This window comes from Syngnathus typhle, linkage group LG9, assembly GCF_033458585.1.
Source record: "Syngnathus typhle isolate RoL2023-S1 ecotype Sweden linkage group LG9, RoL_Styp_1.0, whole genome shotgun sequence".
In the NCBI taxonomy this organism is placed as follows: Eukaryota; Metazoa; Chordata; class Actinopteri; order Syngnathiformes; family Syngnathidae; genus Syngnathus; species Syngnathus typhle.
The window spans coordinates 445001-464774 of NC_083746.1; the positions used below are offsets into that span (position 1 = coordinate 445001).

Sequence of the window (19774 nt, forward strand, 5' to 3'; positions counted from 1 at the left end):
GAGAGAGAGAGAGAGAGAGAGAGAGAGAGAGAGAGAGAGAAAGAGAGAGAGAGACGCGCTTGTGTTAGCGCCGAGCCGCATTTGTGCCTACAAAGCGGAACCGCGCCACCCGAGCCCAGCCCGCCGTCTCCTGGGACAGCGTCACCAACGGCGCACGAGTCGCGTTGGGGAACTTGGAGATGATGAAGAAGGAGAAACCGCAGGTTGGAGCTCACTCACCTGAATGGCTATCGTGGCTGCAGGAAAAGAAAAGAAAAGAAAAGCAAAGCAAGAGGCGTCACGCAGGTGTCAAACCAAGTCAATGTTTGGCCCAATTTCCTCCGGTTGGCTGACAATGCTTCAAAGGCAAAGACGGACTTACTGGTCGGCCCTCGCCGAGGCCAAGCAAAGGCACAGGACGGTGGCGAGCGCAATCTTCATGACGGCCTGACAGGAATGAGAGAGACCGGAGGTGGCGACTCCACGGCTCCCCGGGCCATTTATATAGGATCAGGCCAGGTGCGGGGGCGGCGAGGCGAGCCGGGCCCGTTCGATCCAGAATGCCGTGTCCCCAAGATACACCCGAGCGGGGTTACGCAAGCAGGACAAATCAATACGCATGAGGACACACGCTTCCCCGCGCGCTTTGACCACCCACCGCCGCCCGCCACGTTCACGTGTCTTATTTGGCCGTGCCGCTTTCCTGAAGTCGCATCGCTGGAGTCCAGCGAGCGACGCCGACTGGGGTCAAAGCGGGTCTGGAAGCTTCCAGAAGAGGTAACTAACCCGGCGTACTGGCGGGTCACCGATTGGACAACACGCCCCTGGGCAGTGAACATTAACAGAAGTTACCGAGCGAAAGTCTTGGCGCGCGCTGACGGACGGTCAACGTCCGGCGTGCAGACGCTCGCTCGCGTGCAAATCAAGCGCTTGAATTCTCCTTGGTCTCCTTGGCGATGGCCGCTTGGGGATCCCGCTCCCCCCTTTCAAAGGCCTGGCGTCCGTCACGTCGCCCCATCGGTTCGTTTGGCACGCCGAACCGCTCGGCTCCCTTGATGAACTTACATTTATGGCCCAGCTTGTTCCAGTCGACACATTTTGCTGAAATCAGGAGGCTTGTGACTGACTGACTGACTGAGTGAGTGAGTGGAATGGAGTTTGGAACAAAGCCTGACTTCATTCTCGTCCATTTTCATAAGGCACGTGGTCTCGCTGCTCCAGGAGCTACGAGACGTGACCGAGCCTCGAAGCCCCCGCTGCGCCGCCATGGTGCGTGATCCCACTTTAACCCTCGTTGGCCTGGAACAAACTCACCAAAGGTCACCTCACTGTTTGCCCGACGCTCACCTAACGCGAGGCCGAAAGAAGAATCAGCAGCCAGTTGTAATGAAAATAAATACATCTGTTTTATTCTTCGTATTTCTAGCGAGTGAGCCCTCCCCGCATTAACTTCCACGAGTGATTCACAAATATGGAAAAGAAACACACCAAGTGAAGTGGTCGTAGGTCGCGTTGCAATGACTCCACAGCGGATCATTGATTCTCAATCCCTAGAGGAGATGGCCACGCGATGGTGGCCCACGTTCAGTGTTAACCTGTGAAAATGGTTGAATATGGAGCGCTTGCTCAGCCTCAATCAAACGTGACAACTTGCACAAGAAGCCTTTGAGCCCATTCCGTTCCGACCTGCCACATTTCCATCACCAACAGCGTGCTGTCTGTGTGCTTACAGTGTGTACCCAACGGCTCAGAAATGGCCAAGCCGATGATGCTAATCGCTTAGCACGTTGGCTAACACGCAACTTTTCTCCCAACTCTCTTCTTCTGACTTGGTGTGTAAAGGAACCAGCGGCGTCGATAAGTTGCTCAACTAGCTAATGACTTTGTATGCAGGCGAGCTAACGTGCTAAAACGCTTTGCTCGATGTCTTCTCAACGCGGGTGGCTAACATGTAGCATTTGAGCACAAAAGCTTGGCAACATTTGCGTCGACGCATAGCTGCCTAGCCGCTAACGTGTCACCGCTCCAGCTGAATTGGTTCACTGCCGCTAATGCTAACGAGCTTCTTCCTTTCTCGAGCATGACGACGGTGGTCGTGTAAAGGTCAACTTTGTGCAGACGTGCTCACAAAATCACTCTGGCTCAAGCAATGTGTCGGTCTCGCACGCTCGCATCATGTCATAGGCTGAGCAAAATCTCAGTGGCTTCTCTCTCTCTCTCTCTCTCTCTCACAATCTTACATTGGCACAAATGGCACACTCGTCGCTGGCGTTGTTGCGTGACATGGTGGTGAGGAGTTGATCAAAAAACAAAAAGGTGCTCTTGGAGTGCTGCTCTTGGTCTGACCGCTCGCTCCTGGCTTCTGGGCTCCTGGTCCCGGTCTCATTTTCTTATCATGTCTTTGCTGATCCCTAGTGATTCTACAATACCTACTCTGTTTTTTTACAGGCAGGGCCCGGCTCGGTTTACAGATCCAATTTTCTGCTACGTCGAGTAGTTCAGGGTTACCGCCAGTAGGGGCCGACATGCCTTTTTGCTAGTCCTGGCTCTTAGGTTTCATCCTTCCGCTCTCGGTTAGTGTTGGCGGGGTTTGCTAGTGACCAGGGCGGCGGCGGCGGCGGCGGCTAGACTAGCAAACAAAGCAAAGGAAAGCAAAGGAAAGCAAAGGAAAGGCACGGAGAGGAGAGGTGCAAGCGCTTCCCTCGCTTGTGGCCGCTGCTTTTGCTCTCAGCGTAGTTTCTGGCCCAAGCGCAGTGTGCTCGACATTCAGTGTTGCTCTTCGGCAGTGTCCGGACGTGGCGGGCTAGATGCTCCGGTCGGCGGGCGGCGAAGGCTCCTCCGACATCTGCGGCCGCCGCACTTCCTGCAGTCCGCTCTCACCGATCTGAAGCACAACGAGGCCACGAGTGGAAAGAAGTCCAACTTGCAGGACAAATAAAGCTTATCCAATCTGCAACTTTTGAAATCTGGAGGCTATTTTTCCATTCCATTCCATTCCATTCCTTTGTTATTTTGAGTTGGACTCTTTTCCCCCCCCAAATATAACTGATGAAATCAGACCACACAATGCCCCCCCGCCAATTGGAGCTTAATGATGAAAAGATGATATTTTCCATCCACGTTGCCCTTTGACCTCAGCGCGTTTACCTCCATAACGAGCCGGTTCAAGTTGTTGTCGTCGCCGCCCAGGGCCTCGTGCGGTCCCTCCTCTTTGCTGCTCTCTCCCTCATCCTCCCGGAGCCGGTCCCGCTGCCTGTCGGGACGAGGGGGCGGCGCCGGGGTGATATTGACGGACGCCCGGTACACGGCGGGCTTGCGCGGGCCGCAAAGCGGATCCGCCCCCGGATCGGCCCGGCCGGCCACGGAGGCGTCGTAGCTCAGCTCCGATTGGAGGATGAACTGCTCCCTCAGGAGTGCTGACACCTGCACAAGCACACCTTAGCATGGTTAGCTTTAACGTTGGTGCGTGGGTGCTGCCTAACGCCAATTCAGCAACGTGCTCGACCGACCGGCTCCACGGCTCCGAGCGCCGAGCTGGCCGCCGCCCGGTCCGCGTCCTGCCGAGGGGAAGGAGCCGCTTAGTCGCCGGCGTGGGCGCGGCGCTACGCCGAGTGTCTGCTTACCTGGCATGGCCCCGCCTCTTCCGTCAGCTCCATCACTTTGTCGTCCAGCCGCTGTTCCAACTCCAGCAGTTCCTCTCTGACGGACGAACGTAGCGACTCCAGCTGCTCCGCCTCCAGCCTGCACACACAAAGGGTCAAGCACAAGGACACGCACAAACGTACGTGGGCGTGCGCGCGCCCACACGCATACGCGCACGCACACGCACAGATTGGCCCTTTCACAATACAGGCAAACACACACACACATATCAACAAACAAGCACATAGGTACACATTGCCACATGCGCCCGCCCGCCCACACACGCACACAAACACACATGGAGGCTAAGGCTCGGTCGGCCTTAGCGTACCTGTCAGCGGGGCTCAGGTGTTTGTAGACCAGCGCCTGCTGGCGGACCACGGACAGCTCCAGCTCGCCCATCTGTGCCCGGAAGGCGGCCAGGCTGCGCCGCTTCCGGCGGAGCTCGTCCAGGGCCTGGAGGGCAAAGGTTAAAAGGTGAGGGGGGGGGGTGAGAACGTGCAAAGGGGCGCGGAAGGGCGCTGACCTGTCGACGGGAAGCTCGGGGACCCGCGTCCGAGGCATCGGGGCGCTGCCGAGAAAAGAGAAAAGCTCGGAAAAGGAAACGGAGCTCAATACGAACGAGCCTTGCCATCAAATGAGCCACAACAACTCAACCCCTTTCCAACTTGCTGCAGAAATTCAGCCTACGCTTTCCTGGGCTTGAGCACAAAAAGTGACCAATCACCAACCTGGTTGAGAGTGTGAACGGTCCCCCTTATGTCATGAAGAACCCTCCTCAGCTCCATCTCCGTGCCGGACAAGACCTGACCGGAGGCCGGACTCGAGCCCGAGCGCAAGCCGTACCCCGGACCCAGACGGGGGTCGTGAGCCACGTTGTGACCCGGGTGCAAGCCGTAAGCGGGACCGAGACCCGGGTGGAGGTCGTGAGCCAGAATATGAGCCGCGTGCGAGCCGTAACCCGGACCGAGAGCAGGGTGGGGGGCGTGAGCCACGGCATGACCCGGATAGGGCCCCGGGCCGACACCCGGGTAGGGGTTGTGACCGTGACTATGAGCCAGATGAGGGCTGTCGCCAACTCCGGGGTGGGAACTGCAGTTCTGGCCGACGTGACCCGAGTAGGGGCTCGCCGGGTGGGGACTCTGACCCGGATGAAAGCCGTTCCCGGGGCCGTGATGCCACGCGGGGGGAGACCAGGGGCTGAGCTGCTGGTAAGCCTGCCGGTAACCCGGCGGGTAGGACGGGCTGTGGGGAAGCGAATGGTACGTCGTGTGGTAGTGGTGCTGCGCAATGGGGGGACTTCCCAGAGGGACGTTCCACAGGCTGGCGTAGTGGGGCGCTCCACCCAAAGGAAACGACTGCTGAAGGAGGTTGGGGAGGCTGCCGTAGGGGTACAGAAGGGACTGCTCCGCAGGGGGGGCGGACAACGGGCTCCCTGCTCTGGGGCTAGGGCTCGGGGAGAGGACGGGGGTCCTGCCCTGCCCGTAGTGTCCAAACAGCTCCTGAGCGGAGGACAGATCGGGGACGCTCTGGGTGATCCAGGGCCACTCGGTGGGGGGGCTGGCACTTCTCAGCGAGCGGGGCGAGCGCACCGGAACACGTGGCTCGCCAGACTCGGGGATAACTAGGGTGGAGATGCAGGTAGGCGAGTCGGCGCAGGGCTCCTGGCTGTAGCGGAAAGCGTAGCGGGGCTGGCTACAAAAGGCCCGGCGGCCCCGCTGCCCTATCTGGATCTCCACCGACGACACCACCCTGGTGGGGGACAGCAGCGAGGACGGGAGAGAGGAGGACCTTTGCAAGGGAAGACCGCCTCGATGACATCTTCGGCTCAAATGCGGACCCGCGTCGCCCAAACGCTCCTTGACGCGCATCAGCGCGCGCAGGACGGGGGAGTCTGAGGCGGGGAGATGGAAAGGATGGCCCGAGGGAGGCGGAGCTTGAGGACCGAAGGGATCGGCCCGGGATGGCCGATGCCGGGGGGAATTTGTCGGGGGCGCTTCCAAAGTCGGCGGGTCCGAGGTGGGCGGATCAGAGGATGCTTCCCGGGTGGGCTGATCTGAGGACGCTTCGGAGGGCGGCGCTTCGGAGGGCGGTAGATCTGAAGACGGCGGTTCCGGGGTCAGCGGATTAGAAGTCGGCGGGTTAGAGGGCGGCGGTTCCGAGGTCAATGGATCAGAGGGCGGCGGTTCCGAGGTCAATGGATCAGAGGGCGGCGGTTCCGAGGTCAATGGATCAGAGGGCGGCGGTTCCGAGGTCAATGGATCAGAGGGCGGCGGTTCCAAGGTCAATGGATCAGAGGGCGGCGGTTCCGAGGTCAATGGATCAGAGGGCGGCGGTTCCGAGGTCAATGGATCAGAGGGCGGCGGTTCCGAGGTCAATGGATCAGAGGGCGGCGGTCCCGAGGTCAATGGATCAGATGGCGGCGGTTCCGAGGTCAATGGATCAGAGGGCGGCGGTTCCGAGGTTGGCGGTCCCGAGAATGGCGATTTCAAGACGGGCGGATCTGAGTGCGGCAGATCCGATGGGGGCGAGTCCTTTTCTTGAGAAGGTTGTGGCGCTTCCCCTCCCGCCGCGAGGGTCTTGGGGAGCTGGTGGGCCTTGTACTGCAGCAGCGGCTGGTGGTCTTCCCCTTCCCGGTGGGCACTCCCGTTTTCCTGGCCGGCGCCGCGAGTGGGTTCCGACTCCTCGGCGACCCCCAATTGTTTGAGAGAGATGAGCGTGGCCGCGTCCAGCGAGGGGTGCGATGTCACCGTGGTTTCACTGTCGCAGCTGTCACTGCTCTCCTGAACCTGAGCAAACAAAAATGGCCCTTTTTCACACATTTCTCCACACGTGCTGCAGGTTTTTGCCGGTCGCTCGTCCACCTTGAGGTTGGCGGCGGCGGCGGCGGCGGCGGCAGCGTCCAGCGACGACGTCTCCTCGGCGAAGCCGCTGCTGTCTGACTGCTGGCTCACCGTCCGCAGCAGGTCTGCTGGCAAATAGCGGCGTGAGCGTGGCGTGGTGTGCGAGAGCGCGGCCTGAAGGCAGAGGCGCTTTCCTCCTCCGGGGGCCGCTCTCGCGCAAGCGGACCGGCGCCACCCGCGCCACCCGTTAACAGCCGTTGGCTTACGTAAGACAACGGCTGAATGGAAATTTCCTCCCAAGCCAGAAAGTGAAATCAAACAGCCACGCGGGGATGGTCTGTCTTCTTGCCGAAAAAGGAAGAAGAAATGCGAGTTCTCACCTGAGTTTCGGGACGATCTGGCCAGGAGAGCTTCGTCTTCGTTGCTCTGAATCTGAGGAGAGAGACACGGCTGGCTTTACCATGGCAGAAGAAACGCAAAACAAAGAACAATAGTAAAGTTGAAAAACAAATGTGCACGGCTTGGGAAGGAAGGAGGAGGAGGAGGAGGAGGAGGAGGAGGAGGACTAGGAGTAGGAGGAGGAGGAAAGCAACCAGGAGAGTGCAAAACAAGGAAGGCCAGACGTACCTCCTCCATGTCAAAGGAGTCGGGGGCGTTCTCTGTGCGCAAGTGAGCGAGCTGGGGCGCCGCCGCCTTCTCGGGGGCCCGCGGCTCAAGCACGCTCCCATCTGCCGCCGCCGCCGCCGCCGGATCACGCTCGGGCTCGCCGTTTAGGCTAGAAGGCAAAAGCACCTTGTGACATGGCTTCTATTCTTTTGGAGACGGCCAAGGGTGGAGACGCAAAGGGCCGCGAGCGCCGACCGCCACGCGCGTGTGCGCTCACCGGCGGCGCCTCGCGAGCTGCTCCTTGTCGCCTTCTTCGGCGACGGTGGCCAGCGAGCGGCTGTCCTTCTTGCACACGTGCTCGTCGGCGGTGGCGGCGCTGTCCTTCTTGCACACGTGCTCGTCGGCGGCGTCGGCTGGCGCCGCCACCGCCTCGGCTGGCGCCGCCACCGCCTCGGCCGCCGCCAGGTTGTGCTTGCTCAGGCTCTTCTTCAGACGGTCGGCCACGTTCAGAGCAGATTTCCTCCGCTGGAAAAGCGACGGCGGCGACCGCTCCTTGGCGGCCTCTCCTCCGCCTCCTGAGTCAAAAGGGAAAAGGCCTTCACCCAAGGGAAAGCAGAAAGAAACCTTGTCGCCGCGGTTACCTTGATCGCCGACGGTCTGGACGGGCTGACCGGTCACGTGACTGTAAAGCTGGATGAACTGATTGGCCACCGTGGTCAACACCTCAATCTGACGGAAGCGACCTGGTGGACGCACGCGAGCACGCGCGCACGCCATCAAACGCTAGCAACATTTAACTCAAACTCCACGTCTGCGGCGCAAAGCCCGCCAGGCTCGGACATTTTTCTCGCGGCTAAAAAAATGGGGGAAGGGTTTAAAAATAGAAGAACAGAATGTACTTGCGCTGCAAAGCATCAAGAGCTTCTGTCTTTTCTTGGAGGGCCACCAAAAGCCGACGGCCAGTGAACAGGCCGGGCCGAGCCCAGCTCAGCGCCGCGCCGCTGCGCCCTAATTAAGGAAGCGTAGCAAATGTGCGTGCTGCGCGCCGGGCCGGTGCGTTGCCGCGAGCGAGCGAGCGAGCGAGCGGTCGGAACGCACGTCCGGAGAACAACACGGTGTCGGTTCCCAGCGCGGGGCTGGCGTTACGCAAGCTTCCCATCCCGGGAAAACAGAATGTCCCGAAGACAAACGGCCACTTCCTTTGACAAGAGGGCCACTTTGTCAGCAGCCTGTTTAACGGCCCAGACATTCACGTCTAAATAAAGACGGCCATCTTGGAAACATCACGCCGGACGTGCGTGTGCGCGCAAATGCGTGTGTAGCATGACAATGCGAGTGTGTCTTTTGGACTTTGGGAGTGTGGGGGAGAGCACAATAGTGAGGAGACAGAGTGAGGAGCGAGCGAGCGAGAGAGCGTGCGGGAGGGAGGGAGGGAGGCACACAAACACATCTTTGTGGTGTGCGACTGCTGCCGACCCGGCAACCGCCGACCCGGCAACCGCCGACCCGGCAACCGCCGACCCGGCAACCGCCGACCCGGCAACCGCCGACCCGGCAACCGGAATCAATCCCGAATGGATGCGCAAGCTAATGCTAAGCCACAGAGTGAAACAAGCCCAGCGACTTTGTGGCGAGCGAGCACTGACTTGTCAGAGCGTAGTTGGGGTTCTCCACCTCCATCCGCTGGAGCTGAGCTACCAGGTAGACCTGCGAGTGAGCAAAGGGAGCCACATCGTCGCATCCAGCCGTACAAAATCAGCCTACGCTACGTTAGCTCATTTGGATCGGGCGCGTCAACCTTGATGTCGATGCCGCGCGCCGCCGACGAGCTGTTGAAGAAGCGCGAGGGGATCTTGGCGGACATGTCGGGCTCGTCCCTCCCGAATCCTAAATTGAGCAGGACCTCCTCCGGGTCCTCCTCGTAGAGGTCCAGCAGCTCCGACACGCTGCGGATGAAAAGTTGGATGTTTTCAGTAACGGCAAATGTGGAAAGCAGGTCTTTTCAAAACAATTGTCAAGAAAAGTCAATTGTCCGCCGCCTTGGAATGGCAACAAAGCCACCCATACCGACCGACCGACCGACCGACCGGTAGGGGCAGCAGGGAGCGAGCGCACCGCCAACTCCGGGCCAGTAGGTGGCACAAGTCGCTAAGGGACCAACCTGGACACGGTGCTGCTTTTTCCCGAGCCGGTGGAGTTCATACTTGGGGCTTTTTCTTTGTACTGACTCCTCTTGCGATCGGCGGCCAGACTGCCACGAGGAAGCCCCAAGGAAGGAACGGACGGGACGGGAAGTGAGCCGAGCCGAGCCGGCGGCAACGAGGAGACCGCGACAACAAAGACCGAGCCGACTCACCAGGGTCCAGTCTTCTTGTTGACGCACTCAAGTTGGTCGGCTGCAATGGCAACAAGAAAGGAAAAATGACGTCAACAATCACACTTGAGTCACAGCGATATGAAAACGGCTTGAAGGGAATGCTTCCAGGCTTGATGCGCTATGATGATATGATGATTCCGATTCCAATTGCCTTCCACTTACGCTATTTGGATTCCACACAAGAGCAACTTTGAGAGAAGATTAAGATACAAGACGATTGACTCCAGCTCGTAGCGTGCGATACCATTCTGTCCGCTTACCAAGTCGGATGGGAGAATAGTCACCGTTTGAGAGGCCCATTCGAATCTTCTCAGTGAAACATTTCCATGAGGCCGTTATCATTCAAATAGCCATGAGGCTGTTATCATTCAAATAGCCATGACTTTTCCCTTCAAAATGAATGGACTCCAATTCCGGAGTGGTGTAACCTTTGAAGGTCCTGTGACGTGGACAAAGCCACATCCTATTTGAGAAGATGAAATTGTTTTCTTTTCAGCCTGTCGAGGCTCCTTCTCACGTGACTTGAAAGTCGCTTGATTTGATTGCTACCCGCCCGGCAACCCTTGAGGATGTGCACCTGGCCTCAAAGCAACATGACTTTTGCCAGCCAGCCAGCCAGACAGCCAGGCAGCCAGCTAGCCATCCAGCCAGCCAGCCAGCCAGCCAGCCAGCCAGCCAGCCAGCCAGCCAGCCAGCCAGCCAGCGCTACTGGCAGCCGATCGCCCACTCGCCCATCCGCCCGCCCGCCCGCCCGCCCGCCGGTTGCTGGGTGCGCTCGCGTTTGGCCGGCGCCCTACTGACCGTCATCTCCCAGCAAAAGGTCATCTTCGAAGCTGCAGCCGTTCCTCGCCGCCCCTGTGGGCCAGTGACAAACGCCGGCCTCAATCCTTTTTGTCAACTGGTTGCTCTTGTGCAGAGACAGCGCTTACCTTTGCCCGCAGGTGCGCTCTGATCCTCCAGTGACGCTCCCAGCGGCGTTCTAACAAACACAAGAACAAAAGCAACATGTTGGAGTGCCAGAAAAAATGACAATACACACACACACACGCGCTATGATCCATGTGTGTTTACACAAACACACACAACAGGGTTATCTAAAAAGTAAAACGCCTAGGCTAGGCTAGGCTAAGCTAGGCTAGCTCCTTTCAGTGGCTTTGGAATTGATTGCTAACTTCCTAACGCATGCTGGTGTATGCCAGCTGATCCAGACTTACCTGTCCAGCGGGTTACGTGCCTGTCAGCGATGTTGACTAAACTGGACCGGAGCCAACTACACTGGACTGGACCGGACTGGACTGGACGGGACGCAAGTCGATTGACTCGCTGCTTGGCGACTGAGCTAGCGGCAGCCAGACACGCTTATGCAAGTCGACGCTCTTATCAATGGGACAAACTTCACACTCGCCATGCACGCACGCACGCACTTACATACTTTCTCACATGTATGCAAACAAACATCGACACGTTTACTGCCACACATATCTACATGTACACATGTGGCACACAGTAGGATGCCAGCAAAAGCACACGTACACACTATGATCCATTCATGTACACACTATGAGACATGAATGCAAACCCACGCACGCACACACACCAAAACCAGTTCCATTGACAGACATTGTGATTCCTCCATCAACTATTACACTCACGCACAAAACTACACTTAAACTTTTTGCTCTCACACATTCACAAGAACACATTGACACATTCCCCTCACTCACTCACACACACACACACACTTATTGATGCACATATTCACACCCACACTCTGAATATGCAGACACTGGCGTTCACACAAATTCACGCGCACTCTAAAAGCTTGCGTAACCTGGCGCAGCCGCCGCATTCACACGTCCTCCAACCGCCCGACGACCGACCCACCGACCGTGTTGGGCCCCGCGGCAGTTGCCGTGGTAACGGGTGACTCCTCTGTGCATGTGATAAATGTTGACTCAGCAACAGAAGAAGCAACTCCTCCTTTGTTGACTTTCTTTCTTGTGTCTTTGACGGGCTAGAGCGTGTGTGTGTGTGCGTGTGTGTGCGTGTGTGTGTGTGTGTGCGTGTGTGTGTGTGTGTGTGTGCGTGTGTGTGTGCGTGTGTGCGCGCGCGTGTGCGTGTACTGCATATGCAGGCTGCTAGCACACATCTTGAAGCGTGAGTGGAAAAAGAAAGAGTGTGGGCCAGTTGCTTGGCGCATTAGCGCAACATTCCCGCATCGACACCTCCGCTACAGTAGGGGGCGACGACGACTCTCCTTTTGCGCGCTGCATTCTTCTATTGCTCAAGCAATTTGTATTTTCCACCTTTGAAAATTGTTTTTTTGTCGGGGCTTACCTGCATTGGTCGAGCCAACAGGTGATCTTGTTGTTGGGAGCGAGTCCTGCCAAAGCTACAAAAAGCAACAAGAGAGACATCAGCACAGCATGCGCACATGCTGCTTCCAAAAACTATGTCTCCACACACGAATCCCACTGAGCTTTTGGCACGGCAATCGATACTTTGTGATTTACCAAATGAAGCTAGGGAGACAAGAACGAGGCACTCGAGTCAGCACGTTGCGTGTTGAAACAAGAGCGCAAGACAAAACATTCCCTTCCACAAGCACTGCAGGGAAATATGTGAGTGGCACAGCATTGGCCGCTCTTAGCGTAGCAACTAGCGACGCACTGACGAGCGCAAACAATCACGAGATGGAACTCCTCCGAGGTGGCGGCTCTTGTCATAAACAAGATGGAGCTATTTTGGAGGGAAACAGCTCTACGTATCTCCAAGATCCTTTGAGCAGCTCTACCTAGCGCAAGATCTACTGAGGCAGACTACCAAGCACATATCATTAGCCAGATGGACCAACATGAGCAAATAATCAAATCTATTGGCAAGACCAAAGAAGCCTATGCTCCCAAAATCAGATCAAGGAGCCACATCTACACAGCGAGCGTGCCAACAACCCCTCGTGTCAGCCAGCGTGCGACGTTCACCTGGTTCTTCAGAGGTTTTCTTTGGATTCCCGTTGGAGTCGCCGGCGCAGTCTGGCAGGGGTTCGCCGTTGTTTTGGGCCTTTTGCGTTTCCTGCCAAGTAGAGTCCCGACTCTTAGCCCAGGCCCGCCGTCGTAGGGAGGCCACGCTGCACTTGGGCCCGGCGCTGCTGGCATCTGGACGTCCGGACGGGGAACAATGAGTTATGTGGATCATGTGACCAAACCTGGCAGGTAGGTAGGAAGGAAGGAAGGAAGGAAGGAAGGAAGGAAGGAAGGAAGGAAGGAAGGAAGGAAGGAAGGAAGGAAGGAAGGAAGGAAGGAAGGAAGGAAGGAAGGAAGGAAGGAAGGAAGGAAGGAAGGAAGGAAGGAAGGAAGGAAGGAAGGAAGGAAGGAGTACCTGGGGGCAGGACTGGGTCTAGGAGGATGGCGGGACTCTCCATGGTTGCTAGGGCAACATCTTCAGCTGCTAGCATACCTGTGTGGACGGGGAAACGCGTCAGACAGCGGAACCGTAGCGTAGTGACGACCCCAACCGTTACAAGAAGCACGGAAAGCAGATGGAACTACTGAGACCACTGGATTCGTTCAAACCATTGGAAGCTTTGAGACCACCAGAACCTTTGAGACCTCCGGAACCAATGAAATCATTGGGTGAGACCACTCGAACCGCTGGGATGGGATCATTAGAAGCAAAGAGCCCACGAAAAGCATTGAGCCGACTCAAATCCTGAAGCTCACAGGGGATCCCCACTGAGACCACTGGCACTCATGCAAAGCACTTTGACCGCTGGAACCAGAGAAGCCACCGTGAACCACCATGGACATTGAGGCCACTGCAGGCCACTGCAGACCACGGAGACCGTAGAAGCCACTGGGACCGTTTGAACCAGTGGTACGGCTGGCCGGCCGGCCGGCCGGCAAAACCATCGCAACGGCCGCAAATAGATGCGCTGGGAAGAGGACGTGTGAAACAGGAAACAAGTGTTTACGGCCACCAGCACAACAACTTCCTGTCGGGCGTGTGTGTGTGTGTGTGTGTGTGTGAGATTTTCATAAACAAATTCAAGGCCTCAGCTCAGCTCAGCTCAGCTCAGCTCAGCTCAGCACAGCACAGAAGCACTCAACGACATTCAAACAGACAGACAAACACTGGAATTGACTCGGGGCGTAAACAACATGAATAACGGCAAATTGCTCAAAGGCAAATGTTGCCAAAATGAACACATCACATGACTAGACATTGTCACAACACTCGGGTCCCATTTGAAAACGTCCCTTTCCGGCATTCTTCAATTCCAGAAGGTGGCTCTGGCTTGTTTGCTAAGATCTTAGCGCCATTATAAGTGGCATTACGTATCTCCTGGTTGGAGCTCCTCCAGGCAGGAAACATGCTTGACAACAATGCGTCGTCACACACTGTTAGCGTCGTTGGAAAGAGGAAAGTCCCTACTCAGCGCTTTTTGACGCGGCCCACATTGATAGGATGTGAAACGTTTTCAAGCCCAATGGAGTCAGTCAGCGCATCAAACGAGCCAAATTGTTGGCCTGGCTGGCTAGCAAACATCTCATTGCTGCCAGTTATTTTGAACACATGAAACGACTACGTCACTTGCTTCGGATGGGGCTGCTTTACAGAGCATGGCCACGGGAGTTACTTGATCGTTGACAACAATGCCTAGCTTAGCACCACCATCATCTTGATAGTATCCTCAACAAGTTGTCAAATGAACTAAAATGGTCTTTCTTTTTGATGACATCGTTCACTGTCACGAACAAGTTGTGAAAACTTTGGACTGTTTCCTAGCTATGGCCAAGTCGTTTATCCTGGCATGAAACATGACGCAAGTGAACTAACTTGTTTACAAACGTTTAGGAACAACAACTATGAAGGTGTGCAACGCCAGCCAGGTCGATCAACTCGAGGTAGTGACGTTTTCATTTACTGTCACTAATGGATTTGTCTGCGGATGCCATTATGGCTCTTGTGCGTGCGTGCGTGCGTGCGTGCGTGCGTGCGTGATCTTATGTGTCACTCACGTAACTTTGTGATGACGTATGACGTCATCGCGCAACCTATGTGCAGCCGATTACACAAGTTTGGAGCAGTTGGCGGGCGGGAGAGCGGGCGCTGCCTGCTGTCACCGACGTCGCACACGCCGCCAGCCAGCGCAGCGCAGCGGAATGCCTGACGGACGTCCTTAAGCGACAAACGAGTGGTTCAAGCTCAAACGTCGCGACGAGGAAGTTGTTGGCGTCCTCCGAAAACGTCGCCAACAACTTTGGTGGCGAAGACGAGAGCGGGCTCCAAAGTAACTTTTGACAAAACTTGCCCAAAGTTGTCGGTCGGCTCAGCTCGGCTCGGCTCGGCGCGGCACGGAGCTCACCTTCATGTTGGTCTTGAGTCCGTCGCGTCCGTCGGCCGCAAGTGTCGAAGATTTGGCAAGAGATGACTTCTCCTCTTCCTCCTCCTCCTCCGTCGTCGTCAACACTTGCTCACGTCCCACAATCCTGCTTCCGCTTCCTCCTGAATGGCCCGCACAAAAGCAAAAGGGCGAAACAGCACCCTCTAGCGGAACAGCCGCCGTACTACAGCTGCAACTGCGTATTTCAGACGAAGAGGGAAAGCGGTTGTCGATGTGGTTGGGATTTAGTTCATGTCAAGAACATCGGGGAATAATAGAAATTCGTTCTCCATTCGAAAGCATCCATTTATTTTCCGTTTCATTAAAAACTCCGTCTCAATCTTAATGAAAGTGGAGGGGGGCGTTCACGGGCCTGCTACAGCCCCAAGAATTCATGTACGTTATTTGCTATTTGGTTAATTAATCGCGTGAACGTTTGTTGATTGATGTTCACCTGCTTCCCATAACGATGCAAACGTCCAGCTTGAAGGTCCAGCTTGCTTCAACAGCTAGCTGCCATGCAAGCCGTCGGCCGACAGGCGGAGCCAAAGACCGGTCGAGTGAGACATGCGCTCATGAACGCTTCAGTCGCTCCACTTTGTCAGAAAGTCTGGTGACAGTTTGCTAGGACTGCTGCTGCTGCTGCTGCTGCTGCTGCTGCTGCTGCTGCTGCTGCTGCTGCTGCTGCTGCTGCTGCTGCTGCTGCTGCTGCTGCTGCTGCTGCTGCTGCTGCTGCTGCTGCTGCTGCTGCTCCACTAATAGTCGTAATGATAAGACGACACAGCAACACAATCCATCTTTACATCGCTCTTGCACAACGGCGTCTTTGAAATGACATACAACATGGCAATCATAGGAAGAGAACCTTTTATTTGCCTTGCATGTCATGTCAAGCGAACGTGCTCCCTCCCGCGCTGTCATTTGATCTCCATTCATGTGGCCGTGGTGGGTGACTGGCGATGGCGACGCCTTTGCAACGTGACAAAAGCACAGCGGAAATATTCATGACGCCTCATTACAGTCAAGAGATGGCATGGCATGGCGAGTGCCAGTGGCTTTTTGCAGCGAAGACGCCAAATTGACTCAGCGTTAAACATTATCCAGGTGAGCGAGCGAGCGAGCGAGCGAGCGAGCGAGGTGCTTGAAGGTTTCCCGGTAACTACCTAGCAACCGCTTGATCGCCCTCATCCTCATTACCAGCACGTTGCCATGGTGACCAGCTCACCTGGCTGGTGGAAAGTTCAACCTTATTGGCCAATCGAGTCGATCGTTACTTTCACCAAGACCGCAAAGTTCCACGCACGTCCCGGTTTTGAACATCGATGCCGTTCGTACATATGTCAAATCGGTGAAAATCAGATCGTGGATTTTCATCCTGTTTTACAAAGTTGGAAAGAAAACTGGATTTAGGTGCCAAATTTGTCCGGACATTGCCTAGATGGATGCGCGTTTTGGGGAGCCGCGTGGTGTGGCTTTGGCGTTGCCGCGTGTGCGTGCGTGCGTGCGTGCGTGCGTGAAGCGGCAGATGGGCATTTCCGGAAGCTGGGTCACGTGATCCCCGGGGCCGTTTGGATGACGTGAACACCATATGGCGAGAGGGCGCGGGCACGCGTGCGCGCAGCTCCAGCACGAGCACGAGCACGACTCCTATAAAAGTGCGACTCCTCCGCGCGCACGACACAATCCTCCGAGCGGCTGTCACGCGCACGCACGCACGCACGCACGCACGCGGTTGCGTGATCTCTGAAAAACGGCAAAGCAACAAGAACGACAGGTACGTGGATGGATGTGATGATGATTGATTATGGATGTGATGGTTTGTCGTTAATGACGTCAGAAACAATAATCATGAATTGATTGCAATGGATTGAAAGTAAGGCGCCCGCCCGGCCGGCCGGCCCGCCGCACTTGCACGCAACAAAGAACCATCGATCCTTTCCTTTCAACTTGTTCAATATAGTCGAGGCAATCTGTTGATTGCAATGAAATAGAAAACCATGCACTTATTTGTTTGTTCGTTCGTTTATTTCGATAGTGTCACTTGACTTGATTTTTGGCCTTTGAAACGATGACCGCAACTTTTTGTTTGACTCGTGTTGCTGCAAATGGAATTATTTGATCAAAGTCAAGGAAGTCAATCAGTCCGTCGATGGTTGATTTGATCAAATTTCCCATTGATGCTTTTGGAAATCATTTCAGTCCCACTGTCGGCGAAAGTTTGCCATCTTGTTTTGTCATTGATTTTCACTTTGGCCTCAAAATGGAACCTACTTTGTATGGCGGCGAGTAAATGTCAATTCAGTATACGCTTGTTCTAATGGGTTTTAATTATATGTGAAGTTCGATGTCATTATTGTTTCTAGTTTCACAGTGATAAATCTTTTCCTGCTTGCTTATGCTATTAAAAAATAAATAGTACGACAAGAATGTAAGACAGAATATCTTTTAAATATGTCTCTTATTTTACAATGAAAACGGTTCGATGATTTGAATACAACTGAAGGTAGACGAAAATGTTTACACATTCAAAGTCTTGGAACATTTGACAAACAAAATGTTTTGTTCAAAGTAAAAAATCTCGGAAGATTTAACAAATACTTTTTGCATAATATTCGATGTTGGGATTGACGTATAGGATTTAAATCCTCTTGGCAAAAAAAAAAAAAAAAAAAAAAATCACTGCAAGTTCTGAAGAAAATCACGATAGAAACGTCTACAGAGCGAGCGAGACATTTAATGAAGATGCCCTTGATATTCGTCAAACGGAAGTTGCTGTTGGGAATGAGACTTTGGATTGCTTTTTTTGTAAACTGAATCTCCAACTTTGTATTCCTCGCGGAAACCAGCATCGTCCTCATCTTCAAACCAGCATCGTCCTCATCTTCATCTTCATCTCGTGCCATGACGAGGTCGGAGCAGAATTTCGGCGAGTCCGAGGTTCAGCAGGAGGAGGCGTGCAGCCCCGCGGGGATCGGAACGGTGACCGGCACCGGCACCAGCACAGGAGACGAGGAGGAAGAGGACGATGAGCGCCGCCTCCTGGACGACGAGGACGACGAGGACGAAGACGAGCAAGAGCAGGAGCAGGAGGAAGACGAGGGCGAGGGCGACGGCGATGGCGACGGCAAGCCAAAGAGACGAGGACCCAAGAAGAAGAAGATGACCAAGGCTCGCATGCAGAGGTGACGCCCGACGCTTACAACACAAAAATATCCATTACAGGCCGAACATTTCATTGATTTACGGTACTTTGTCCTTCACTATTTCTGTGGGTGCGGTGGGTCGGGGGGATTGTAATGGGACCGAGGATCCTCATATCGACTTTGTACGTTACCTTCATGGCAAATGAAGAGCAAAGTCGTTGGCCTACACATCACCGGATGATTGGCAATTCAGGGCCACCAATTAAGCGTCAATGCATTTGTTGCCCCCCCCCCCCCCCGCAGGTTCAAAGTTCGGCGTATGAAGGCGAACGCTCGCGAGCGCAACCGCATGCACGGTCTGAACGACGCCCTGGAGAGTCTGCGCAAAGTGGTGCCCTGCTACTCCAAGACGCAAAAACTCTCCAAGATCGAGACCCTGCGCCTGGCCAAGAACTACATCTGGACCCTCAGCGAGATCCTGCGTTCCGGGAAAGCCCCGGACCTCATCACCTTTGTGCAGGCGCTCTGTAAAGGTGCGCTGACGCGCGCGCGCTCGTGCGCTCGTACACGGACGGCATGCCCGCGCATGGACCTTTTTGTTGTAAAGTTGCGCCGTGGCCCCTCCCGCGCAGGTCTGTCCCAGCCGACCGCCAATCTGGTGGCGGGCTGTCTGCAGCTGAACCCTCGCACTTTCCTCCCCGAGCAGTCGCCTGAGCTCCCGGCCCACCTGTCGCTGCCGCCTCCGCCGCCGGGCGCCGCCCCTTACGCGGCCCACTTCTCCTACCGGAGTCCCGGGCTGACGCCGGGCCTGCCCAGCCCGCCCTACGGCACCATGGAGCCCTCGCACATTTTCCGCCAGGTCAAGGTTCCGGCGTACGGCGCCCCGGACAGCTACTTTGACGGCGTCCCGCTGACGGACAGCCCGCCCTTCGACCCGCCCCTCAGCCCACCCCTCAGCGTCAACGGGAACTTCTCGTCGTTCAAACAGGAGGCTGCTGCTGCGGCGGCGGCGGCCGCGGCGGCGGCAGACTACGACAAGAGCTACCCCTTCGGCGTCCACTACGGCGGGGGCGGGGGCGTCTACCCGCAGGTAGACAACCTGCTGGGCTTCGACGGACACTCGCATCAGCTCAACGCCATTTTTCACGAGTCGTGAAAAGAGCTCGCTCCCTGCATGGCGACGGCCAGACAGACCGGCAGCAATAAGCCAAACTATGCAATTTGACCCCTGCACCCCCCCCCCCCAAAAAAATCTATTTTTGAGCGTCCATCTTGTTGCTTTTTCTAATGTCCTCTCATATTTGGAAAGACTTGTATTAAAGGGGACCATTTCGTGCTTTTGTCTTTAGGCCTCACAACTCTTTTCAGGAATCCGTCCATTATTTTCCTCAATCGGATATAGAACAATTATTTAAATGTCAATCATTTGATTCCAAAACAGGGATAAGATTTCAAATTGACTGTGCAGAAAATGAGCAAACCGATGATGATTCGGGACCTGATTCGGTCCATAAAATCCGTCAGAAAATTGGCAAAAAATGATTTCTAAATTTAAAGTCAAGTCCAAAGATGTCAATGTCTTATTTTGAAAATAACCAATAAAATAATAACGACCCAATAATGTCTTCTTCAAAACGTAAAATTCACGCAAATGTGCCCAAAAATTCCACATTGATTCAAGATTAATTTCAACTACACTAGTCGTGTACTAAATAATACACTACAATGCATGTGTGCGCGTGTATGCATGCGTGTTTGTGTGTGTGATAGACGGGCCCAGATGTTCATTCTGCAGGCAAAA

The 19774-nt window shown here is 55.3% G+C and overlaps 3 protein-coding genes across 5 annotated transcripts in view; 1 reads left to right on the forward strand and 2 right to left on the reverse strand.

Annotated features, from left to right (window-relative positions):
* hpxa (hemopexin a) overlaps positions 1 to 480 on the reverse strand; it is a 2633-nt gene extending 2153 nt beyond the window's left edge. Inside the window, exons 1-2 of the mRNA XM_061286893.1 lie at positions 362 to 480; positions 220 to 236 (exon numbers count right to left, since the gene is read on the reverse strand). Coding sequence (XP_061142877.1) covers positions 220 to 236; positions 362 to 420 — 76 coding nt within the window. The 5' untranslated portion in view covers positions 421 to 480. The remainder of the gene's footprint in view (positions 1 to 219; positions 237 to 361) is intronic.
* The window catches only part of neurod1 (neuronal differentiation 1), a 134301-nt gene extending 114992 nt beyond the window's left edge, over positions 1 to 19309 (forward strand). Inside the window, exons 2-5 of the mRNA XM_061286904.1 lie at positions 16542 to 16604; positions 17677 to 18012; positions 18277 to 18506; positions 18606 to 19309. Of these exons, the coding sequence (XP_061142888.1) occupies positions 17732 to 18012; positions 18277 to 18506; positions 18606 to 19129 (1035 nt within the window). The 5' untranslated portion in view covers positions 16542 to 16604; positions 17677 to 17731 and the 3' untranslated portion in view covers positions 19130 to 19309. The remainder of the gene's footprint in view (positions 1 to 16541; positions 16605 to 17676; positions 18013 to 18276; positions 18507 to 18605) is intronic.
* itprid2 (ITPR interacting domain containing 2) lies at positions 1361 to 14972 on the reverse strand. Of its 3 annotated transcripts, XM_061286870.1 has the most exons (21): positions 14813 to 14972; positions 12826 to 12903; positions 12429 to 12602; positions 11785 to 11839; positions 10377 to 10426; positions 10249 to 10302; positions 9427 to 9466; positions 9232 to 9321; positions 8869 to 9016; positions 8717 to 8777; positions 7348 to 7813; positions 7092 to 7239; positions 6845 to 6896; positions 6486 to 6589; positions 4353 to 6410; positions 4148 to 4192; positions 3953 to 4077; positions 3603 to 3720; positions 3489 to 3536; positions 3127 to 3402; positions 1361 to 2863 (listed from the first exon to the last, which is right to left on the reverse strand). In XM_061286870.1, exons 2-21 carry the CDS (start codon positions 12899 to 12901, stop codon positions 2783 to 2785), a joined length of 4269 nt encoding a protein of 1422 aa, XP_061142854.1. In that variant the 5' UTR covers positions 12902 to 12903; positions 14813 to 14972; the 3' UTR covers positions 1361 to 2782. The 3 variants fall into 3 exon arrangements, with proteins under 3 accessions (XP_061142854.1, XP_061142855.1, XP_061142856.1); XM_061286871.1 differs by lacking the exon at positions 3489 to 3536; XM_061286872.1 differs by lacking the exons at positions 1361 to 2863; positions 3489 to 3536 and having other exon boundaries at positions 3249 to 3416.
* Positions 19310 to 19774: the final 465 nt, after the last annotated feature.